General features: G+C 32.8%; 2 protein-coding genes across 2 annotated transcripts; both read right to left on the bottom strand.

Annotated features, from left to right (window-relative positions):
• Positions 1-461: 461 nt before the first annotated feature.
• On the bottom strand, positions 462-1,558 carry LOC147550738 (uncharacterized). The gene is made up of 2 exons (XM_086670957.1): positions 1,356-1,558; positions 462-1,253 (listed from the first exon to the last, which is right to left on the bottom strand). Exons 1-2 carry the CDS (start codon positions 1,518-1,520, stop codon positions 648-650), a joined length of 771 nt encoding a protein of 256 aa, XP_086527083.1. The 5' UTR covers positions 1,521-1,558; the 3' UTR covers positions 462-647.
• Positions 1,559-4,260: 2,702 nt separating this feature from the next.
• On the bottom strand, positions 4,261-5,382 carry LOC147550737 (uncharacterized). The gene is made up of 2 exons (XM_086671604.1): positions 5,181-5,382; positions 4,261-5,062 (listed from the first exon to the last, which is right to left on the bottom strand). Exons 1-2 carry the CDS (start codon positions 5,343-5,345, stop codon positions 4,448-4,450), a joined length of 780 nt encoding a protein of 259 aa, XP_086527730.1. The 5' UTR covers positions 5,346-5,382; the 3' UTR covers positions 4,261-4,447.
• Positions 5,383-10,223: the final 4,841 nt, after the last annotated feature.

Here is a 10,223-nt window from a genome sequence, read left to right as displayed (position 1 = left end):
GTTTTGTTATGTGAATCGGATTTAGAGAGAAAGAATAAAGAGATTTCGTTTACTGAAAATAATGAATCACGTTTCTTTGTTTAGAAACGTGATTGGAGAGAGAATGTGGGAGAATAAATGGAAGAAGATCTTTATGGATTTTGAAGATAAATCAGTTATAATATATATTTCTTTGTTTAGAAACGTGATTGGAGAGAGAATGTGGGAGATAAAAATGGAAGAAGATCTTTATGGATTTTGAAGATAAATCAGTTATAATATATGAGGAAGGTTAGATTAGGAATTATGAATTATTTGGTATTCTAGGGATTTGTTTTTTCTCTCTAGATGAGACCAAATGGACTAGATATCCATTTATATTATTAGTTTGGTTTTGAAACCCTTTATAAGATTATAGAGGACTATATCTTCTATTAGGACCCGTTTTTTGGGCTATTAACTCAAAAATTAATAACATAATATGTGAAAATGATTCATAAATTGTAGCGAAAATCTCAAATCAACTCTTGTTTATAGGTGAACAACCCTCACCTAATAAGTTTCCTAAATTAATAAAATGTAGTCATAACAATCTTTATTTCTGAAGTAATGATAAAAAAAAACACCTACTAAAGTAGTAGTTCTTACTACATTTTATCATATGAAGCTTACTGTGGTGAAGGTGGTTGTTTTGATGGGGCTGGTGTTGATGGTAGATTTGGTATTATTTGTGCCTTTACCGACTCTGGTACATCCTCCCACATTAGCCAATCACGGTCTATTGGACGTGTAACTCTGATATCCTCTATTTTCGACCATGTTTTAGGTAAATGAACTTTAATGTGGTTGCAGTAATTTTTGCAACCAAACCCATTTGGAGGTTTACAATATTCAGCACCATCCGGTAATATGTATAAATATTCTTCACTTGATGTATAACCTTGGTCATCAGGGATCCCCATTGCTGATCCTACTCCTATCACGTCTGCTGATGGATCAAAATTTTCTGGAACAATTAACCATTTGGTATCGCGATTTGGTGGGAGACACACAATATCTGGTGGTGGGACATTAGGTAAATCAAGCTTTGGCAAAAGATCTTCCTCGTAACTATATTTTTCATTTTCATATACATTTTTAACATAAACTTCTAGGAGTTCTTTGTTTTTTTGTGTTAAACTTGTAAGTTGAAGTGCTTCATAAAATTGTTTCCGTCCGATTAACATAGTTGTGTTCATAACCCCTATATCACGATAAGTTATGATGCACCATATCTGCAAAATCATATAATATACCATATTTATAAAAAAAATATTTGCAATTATCAAAAATCGCCATTGTATATATGAGAATTAGATTAGGAATAATAAGTGTACCGTAGCAATAGTTTCAAAGGGCAAGTTGGAACCTTCAAAGAAGAGGAAGAAATCATTAACACCTATTAAGCCATCCCCACGTGTAGATGATACTTTTGTGAAATAATCATCAAAAGCTTTTGGATCCGATACTTGAAGGACGAGCTCTGACTCCACTGACGCCATTCTTGGCTGCTATAAAATAAAATACTAATAGTTGTGCTTTTTAGTAGTGAAGGAGAGGAGATATTTATAAGAATCCAACAGAATACATGTTCACTTCTTTACGCGATGTGGGACTAAAATTATCTGAATGTTTATTTCTTAGTGAATCTCATATTTATAGATGTCAAATAGGATTTATATTGTGTTGTGGGGCTAAAATTTTTGTTACCAATTTAGTAAATCTCCCGTTCAACAAAAATATTTTTTTTAGTAAATCTCCTAAGTTAAGAGTGCACGATTGAATTGTAATAGTGCATGATTAAATTGTAATAGTGTTACATTTTTAGGAAAAAGGGCTTCAACCAAAGATCATCATACGAAAGTTGAAAGTCGAGAAGAAGGATTCGAATCCCTCCAACTCGTACGGCTAGGATTTTTCAACTTACTCGAGAATCAGGGCACAAATCTTGATTACATATAATTAAGTATAATAAATTCACGACCTTTAGGGTCTCCTTCGCGATCTTTAGGATCTTTAATTTGTGACATTTAGGGTCTTTTTCTTTTATTCTGGCAATCTTGTACTCCTTTCCTTTCATGTTGTTTTTACTGTTGTAAGTTTTCATTTCGCGATATTAAGAAAAACTAGTAAAATGCAAATTATGGTAATGTCTGTAAAAAAAACATTTCTTTTAAGGTGCGAAATTGATTTGCTAAATAAAACTTGCGTTTGTTGGAAACAAAAAACATATTTTGTATTGTACTTTTTTCTTTTTGTGAAGCTCGTAACATAAACGCATAGAGTAACTTTTTTATTTAGAGTGCAAAATCGAATCTGTAAGAGAATTTGATGATTTCTGTTAGCTACTGTTTTAAAACTTTTGCAAAAGCAAAAACGAATTCAAAACAAAAATAACTTATTTTGATGCAAACATGATAAAACAAGAATCTGTTTGCCATCAAGTATCGGTGGGATCGAGTCTCGATGGAAGCTATTTGTAATCAAGATTTATCCCATGTAATTAGGCAATAAATAACGTAAATAATGTAAAAAAAAATTGTCAGGCTTTAGGTCTCTTTCATGTTGTTGGGCTTTAAGCCTCTTTCGTTAATGGTTTAAATTAGGTGGTTGTCGTACTTATCACATTTGCATGATATATCAATGCGTTGTAACGACTAACGTAGACGTACTCGTTTTCTCAAAAAAGAAAAGTTTTTGCTAGACATAGAGAAAATGAACAAGATAAAACAGGAACCATAACGATGAATATGACGAAACAAGGTTTATAAATGGGAGCGCGTCTAAAGGCGCCTCCCAAAATTGTTGTAAGCGCCTCCCAAATGATTTGATTGTGGTCAAACACCGACAACTGTAGGAGCCTCCCTAGGATTGACAATCCGAGGCCTAAAGCATTACCTCGGACTGGCCATGTTTGAGAAGAGTCGGCATGGGCCCAGTCCGAGCCCTGCTTTGACCCTCGAATTGACTAGTCCAAGGGCGTCAGATAATGGCCGATTTTTTCATCCCCAAATCTCACAAAATTTTAGGGTTTCTTCCCTGTTGTTTCTTTCATTTGGGGCTTCTTCATACCCCCAAATCTAGAGTTGGCTTCTTCATCCCCAAATCTACCATTTCTCCATCGCAACAAAACCTAGAGACTCTAAGCTTTAAGATTAATTGATTTTTTTTATTGTTTTAAGCTTAAAAACCTTAAACGAATTCTAGGTTTTTGTTTTCCTTCATGACATTTAATGACAATATTTGTTAGTAGATTAATGGGTTTTTGTTGGTGTAATGTTTGATTGGTTTTCAAAATTGAAAGTGAAAGTAGTGAGAGAAAGAAGAAGAGGAAGGTGCTTGGGAGGCGCTTACAATAATTTTGGAAAGGCGCCACAGAGGGGAGGGGTCTAAGCAATTATGGGAGGCTTCATAGATGATCCCTTAATAAATTTGGAAGACAATAGTAAAAACTATGGATGAACCTAAATTTGTCGGTCTTGGGAATGTGGGAGAAGGGAAAAAACTCCTCGAGTTGGTTCTTGATAAATGAATGAGGACGTTCTATATGTGTTCAAGATAGACTAACGATTAAGCCGTGCTTACTTACTCACAGGTTTTTTTTTCACTAAATACATGTAATTTTCTCTAGGCCGAATGTCATCTTAGACTTGATCTGAAATTGTAAGGTTTTAAATTGACTACCCTCTTAATAGTTTTCTTTTGTTCACGTAAGATTGTAAAATAATTTCTCTTCAAATTTTGTCCACTTAAAAAATCTGTTTGTCTCTATATTGGTTCTCAATTTACGTCGTTTGGACTTTTGTTCTATCAATAGTTAGTAGAGTTCAAATTCATTTGTAAAAGTGGTTGAACAAAAAAGTAAAATAAGAAATGTTTAGGCTTCTTTCCTTTATGAACACATAATCTATTGAGGCACAATCAATCTGCATGCCACCGGGTTGGACCGGACTATAATAACAGATTCAATCCCCTTTTAAAGTGTCACTCATGTTATGAAATTGTGGTTCAAGATACCTCTTTGCACCATACAATAGAAATTCATCGTACGATCGCTTATGACCTTCGTAAGGACCTATCCCGAGACATATCCCGAACAAGTATGTATAGTGTGTCCGGACACATTTGTCATCATATAAAAAAATATGCATCAGATTTAAATGTCAAGTCATGATTTAGAGGGAGAAAATCATAACTTAAATTTATAATCAAATAAAACAATATGTGAAAATGATTCATAAATTGTAGCGAAAATCTCAAATCAATATAAATCTGCAACTCTTGTTTATAGGTGAACAACCCTCACCTAATAAGTTTCCTTAATTAATAAAATGCAGTCATAATAATCTTTATTTCTGAAGTAATGATAAAAAAAAAGCACCTACTAAAGTAGTATTAGTAGCCCTTACTACCTCTTATCACATGATGCTTACTGTGGTGAAGGTTGTTGTTTTGATGGGGTTGTTGTTGATGGTACTGGTGGTAGATTTGGTATTATTTGCGCTTTTACAGACTCTGGTACATCCTCCCACATCAGCCAATCACGGTCTATTGGACGTGTAACTCTGATATCCTCTATTTTCGACCATGTTTTAGGTAAATGAACTTTAATGTGGTTGCAGTAATTTTTGCAACCAAACCCATTTGGAGGTTTACAATATTCAGCACCATCCGGTAATATGTATAAATATTCTTCACTTGATGTATAACCTTGGTCATCAGGGCTCCCCATTGCTGATCCTACTCCTATCACGCCTGCTGATGGATCAAAATTTTCTGGAACAATTAGCCATTTGGTATCGCGATTTGGTGGGAGACACACAATATGTGGTGGTGGGACATTAGGTAAATCAAGTTTTGGCAAAAGATCTTCCTTGTAACTATACTTTTCATTTTCATATACATTTTTAACAAAAACTTCTAAGATTTCTTTGTCTTCTTGTGTTAAACTTGTAAGTTGAAGTGCTTCGTAAAATTGTTTCCGTCCTATTAAATAACATGTATCCATACCCGATATTTCGCCCGAAGTTACGAGACACCATATCTGCACAAACATATAATATGCCATATTTAAATTTTTGGATCTGCAATTATCTACTGTTAACACATGGGGAAAATCACTATTGTAAATATGAGAATGAGATTAGGAATAATAAGTGTACCGTAGCAATAGTTTCAAAGGGCAAGTTGGAACCTTCAAAGAAGAGGAAGAAATCATTAACACCTATTAAGCCATCCCCACGTGTAGATGATACTTTTGTGAAATAATCATCAAAAGCTTTTGGATCCGATACTTGAAGGACGAGCTCTGACTCCACTGACGCCATTCTTGGCTGCTATAAAATAGAATACTAATAGTTGTGCTTTTTAGTAGTGAAGGAGAAGAAAGATATTTATATAAGAATCCAATAGAATACATGTTCCTTCATTACGTGATGTGGGACTAAAATTATCTGAATGTTTATTTTTTGGGGTGAATTCCAGATTTATAGATGTCAAACAGGATATATATTGTGTTGTTTGGGTGAGTGGGGCTAAAAGTTTTGTTACCAATTTAGTAAATCTTCTAAATTAAGAGTGCACGACTAAATTGTAATAGTGCAGGACTAAAAAATATCACACTAGTTGGACCAGGCAGCTCTAAAGGCACCCCAAGTAGGCATAACTTGACTTGTTTGTCTGTATTGGTTGGTGTCTTTGTTTTTCAATTTCATGATGTAATTCTCATTAGGCTTTTGGCCTTTGAATGAAGTTTGATTCCAAAAAACAAAAAAAAAATTGTAATAGTGTTATCTTTTCAGGAAAAAAGTGTTCAACCAAAGATCATCATACGCAAGTTGAAGGTCAAGAAGAAGGATTTGAATGCCTGCAACTTGTGCGGCTAGGATTTTTCTAACTTACTCGAAAATATGGGCACAAATCTTGATTACATATAATTAAGTATAATAAATTCACGACCTTTAGGGTCTCTTTCGTGATCTTTAGGATCCTTAATTTGGGATATTTAGGGTCTTTTTATTTTATTCTTGCAATCATGTACTCTTTTCCCTTCATGTTGTCTTCAGGGGCGGATCCATGGGGGTGCGAAGGGGTGCGGCCGCACCCCCTCGATCCACCGGAAAAAAAATAATAGTGGTAATAATTTTTTTTTATACATGTAGGTATGTATATATATATAACGATGTGTGTAGATAACATGAAGAATACTCTGGCGTAATGGTTAAAGGATAGGATTCAAATCACCTTGACTTGAAGGGCATGAGTTCGAAACCAAGCACTTGCATTTTAAATTTTATTTTAGTACTTGTGCCTTTATTTATATGTAAGTGACCGTGCATTATAATGACAAAGTTGGAGTGTGGCTTGATGGTAGAAATGACAACCTTCTGGGTGTTGGGAACCAGTGTTGCACGGGTTTGAACACAGCCTGCCCCCAATTTAGTTTTATTTTTTTATAATATAATCAATTCAACTACTAACCTATATAAAATCAATTCAAATATCTTAAACCCATACAAACTTCAATTCATCTACCAAACTTCGATTCATCTACCCTAAACTCCTACAAACTTCAATTTATCTACCCTAAACTCTAAAATTTCAATTCATCTACCATAAACACCTACAAACTTCAATTCATCTACCATAAACACCTACAAACTTCAATTCATCTACCATAAAACTCTATAAACTTCAATTCATCTCGGTGATGCTCAAAGGGGCAAATGGCTATTGTGATTTTTTATGTGAACATCAGTGAACATCAAAGGGTGTGTTATTGAGAGGTTTTTAGGGGTTGAGCATGTGACAGATACTTCGCAGGCCCGACAAAAGCCTTGTATGGCTTCTTTGATTTCTCGATAAAAAGAAATATGACCAACAGTGGTTCGAATGTATATACAAAGCATTTCTTTTTTGACATTTCTTACTATTAGATAGTGTCCATAAATTTCATGATAGGTACCAAAAGAGTCATATTGAACTTCGATAGGAACTTCTCTTGATGCAATGACCCGTTGATCTAGTCGCAACTGGAGCCACAAAGGACTGTCTAAATTGATTCGTTTCTGCCGATAAGCTCCAAGTGCCTCATAGGAACTAGAAAAATGGGGTTCTTTTTCTTTTGTATACTTATAGTTATTATCGTCAATTCTTTTAGTAGTCTTTATTGAAAAATAAATTTTTAGTGAAATTGACAATGAGTCGATTATGCGAAAATTTCAATATATGAACTCTCGTAGAGGTCAATTGCGTTTGTAATCGTTGATGTATCAATATAATTAATGAATATAAGTATTTTATTAATTATTGTGTTTGCAAAAAAAAAAATTTAGGTATATAAATCCGCACCTTCTGAGTGAAAATCCTGGATCCGTCCCTGGTTGTCTTTCCTGTTGTAAGTTTCATGTTGTTATTTATTTAAAGGAGTCAAAACTATCAAAACACATGCAATTTGTTGGATTGTATTCCTTCTATGAATGAAATTCTGGTTTATCTCAAAAAAAAAAAAAAAGTGGAAAGTTGTGGGTCGGGCCTCGCCAATGCAAGTTGGAGTTGTCTCGGGTTGAGTCAGGTCAGTCGGTAGATAGTTCATAATTTAAGAAAAAAAATATATTTAAATGAAATTAAAAATAGATAGATGTTAATTAAAATCATGCCTACGACTAAATAAATAAATAAATAAACAAAAGATTTTATAAAATCTATTATATAAAACAGAAGGGAAAACGATGACTGGGACAAACATCCTTATTTAATTATGTATATTGTTTAGGAGTCCCTCCCAAAATTTAAAATATAGTCCTTCGTAGAAATAAAGTTACCTATTTAAAAAACAAAAATCGTTTCCTTCTTAGAAATAAAATAACTAATTTAAGAAAAAAAGAAACAAAATAAATTTCAAGGGTTAAAAAAAGAAATTAAAATCTTTCTTAGAAATAAAATATAACAATAAATATCGTAATATTTGATTGATACAAGTGTCCGTGCCCTAGGGCACGGGATATACCCTAGTATAATTTATATAGTCCTTCTTAAAATTAAAATCTCTCTCACTCAATAAAATAAGTAACTAATTTAAGAGAGAATAAACAAAAGAATAATACAAAAAAATAATAACTAATAAAAATCTCTCTCTCTCTTTCAATAAAATATCTATTATATAAAACAGAAGGGAAAACGATGACTGGGACAAACATCCTTTTTTAATAAAGGATATTGTCTGGAAGCCCTTCATAATTTAAAATATAGTCCTTCGTAGAAATAAAGTTACCTATTTAAAAAACAATAATCCTTTCCTTCTTAGAAATAAAATAATTAATTTAAGAAAAAAAAAGAAACCAAATAAATTTCAAGGGTTAAAACCTATTTAAAATTCTAATTTAAGAAAAAAAAGAAACAAAATAAAATCGATATGTAATTTATACAAGTTGAAATTTAACAATAAATTTAACAATAAATTACACTTGAAATTTAACAATAAATTTCGTAACATGTAATTTATACAAGCGTCCGTGCCCTAGGGCACGGGATATACCCTAGTATAATTTATATAATATGAGACTTACCTACAACACGAAAATTATAAAAGAAAATATTCCATATAATATAATTTAGAGTTATTTCTGTTTTGGCACTAATTTGTGACAAGTTTTTTTTTTGCTCATTCTTTTTCGTAAATCTAAATTTGGTTTCACTTTTTTTGAACTCCACTGGTTAATTTTAATAGTCAAGAGTTTTCTTGTTATAATTATCCTTCTAATAAAAATGATTTCTCTAAGTTTCACTCCTCTCTGTTTTAAAAAAGGGTTAATTCTCACAAAAAGATTCAACTTTTGTAGAACTAACTTTTGTAAAACATTATTCATTTAAGATATTCTTTATTTTGTTTTTGGCAGGAAGTGATTTGCTAGATAGGGGTAAGCAAAAACCGAACCAATTGGCCGAACCAAACCAAGTCGAACCGCACCGCTCAATTTTTTGGTTGAACCGATCACCGTTCGACTCGGTTCGGCCGAAAAACCGATCAACCCAAATCGGTCTGGTTCGGCCTCGACTTGAGTTTCTAGAAACCGCTTAAATCGAACCGTCCGAACCCCAAGGAAAAAATTAATAGTAATTTTGTAAAGTTTATAATAATTTTATAAAGTTAGAAAGTGTTAAACTAAAAAGGAAAAAATTTAGAAAACCCATTGTCTGTCATCCTTAGTTGTTGTTGTCGGCGTCATCAATCAGAACCTATTCAACTTGACTGAAAGGTTTTAAAAGTAAGTCTTCGCTGATTTTCTATGTACCACAACCTATTCTAAGTTAGTAACTTAAAATTATAGATTTTTCATTCGCATTTTGTTTTTGTAATGATGGAAAAGTACGATGAATTTTTATTTTTAACTTCGGTATATGCAATGGTGGAAAAGTAGGAAGGATTCTTAATTTTTATTTCCGGTATATGCAATGAAAAGAATAACATTAGTTTACAAATTTTTCTGAATTATGTTCGATTAAACCGATCAACCGAACTCAACCGAGCCGAACCAATCCGCGTCGAAACATATCGGTCGGCCGAATGATCGGCTCGACTTCGACCGACAATTTAGTCAAACCGCCACTTGTTGGTTCGACTTCGACTTGAACCAAAACCGAAAAATACCGACCGATACTCACCCCTATTGCTAGATATAAAAAAACGAGTTTCGTGGAATATAAAACATGATTTGTGGGAAAAAGTCATTATGGAGTAGGAAACAAAACCTTTTTGTCTAGCACATTTTTGTCTTTTTGTAACACAAACGATATAGAATATTTATTGTGCACAATCAACATTGTAAAATAAGAAATTGGATGATTTCAGTTTACAGCCAATTTAGAACTTTTGCGGAAGAAAATAGAGAAAAATTATGGGAAGTTGTATCCATAATAATGAGAATTTCTGAGAAGCACTATCCATGATAATGAGAATATCAGTTTGCAACCAATTTGAGAATTTCCGCACAAAATAATTTTTAGTGTAAACATTATCTAAAATGGGCGAAGCAAAATACATTATGTCAGACATATTTTGAATCTATGATGCAAAACTATATGTGCTACAACAAAATTTCATTTGTGCGTTGTCCATTTGTTAAAGGGAATGACCTAATACGAAATATATACAAAATAGAAAACTATTAGTATGGAATAAACAAATTTAAAATTTGTGAAACAAA

The sequence above is a fragment of the Eschscholzia californica genome, unplaced genomic scaffold (assembly GCF_041429995.1).
Source record: "Eschscholzia californica isolate CP2 unplaced genomic scaffold, dmEscCali1.0.p SCAF_3, whole genome shotgun sequence".
NCBI classification, from domain to species: Eukaryota; Viridiplantae; Streptophyta; class Magnoliopsida; order Ranunculales; family Papaveraceae; genus Eschscholzia; species Eschscholzia californica.
Note: the sequence above shows the minus strand (reverse complement) of the source record. Positions and strands in the feature narration are given on the sequence as shown.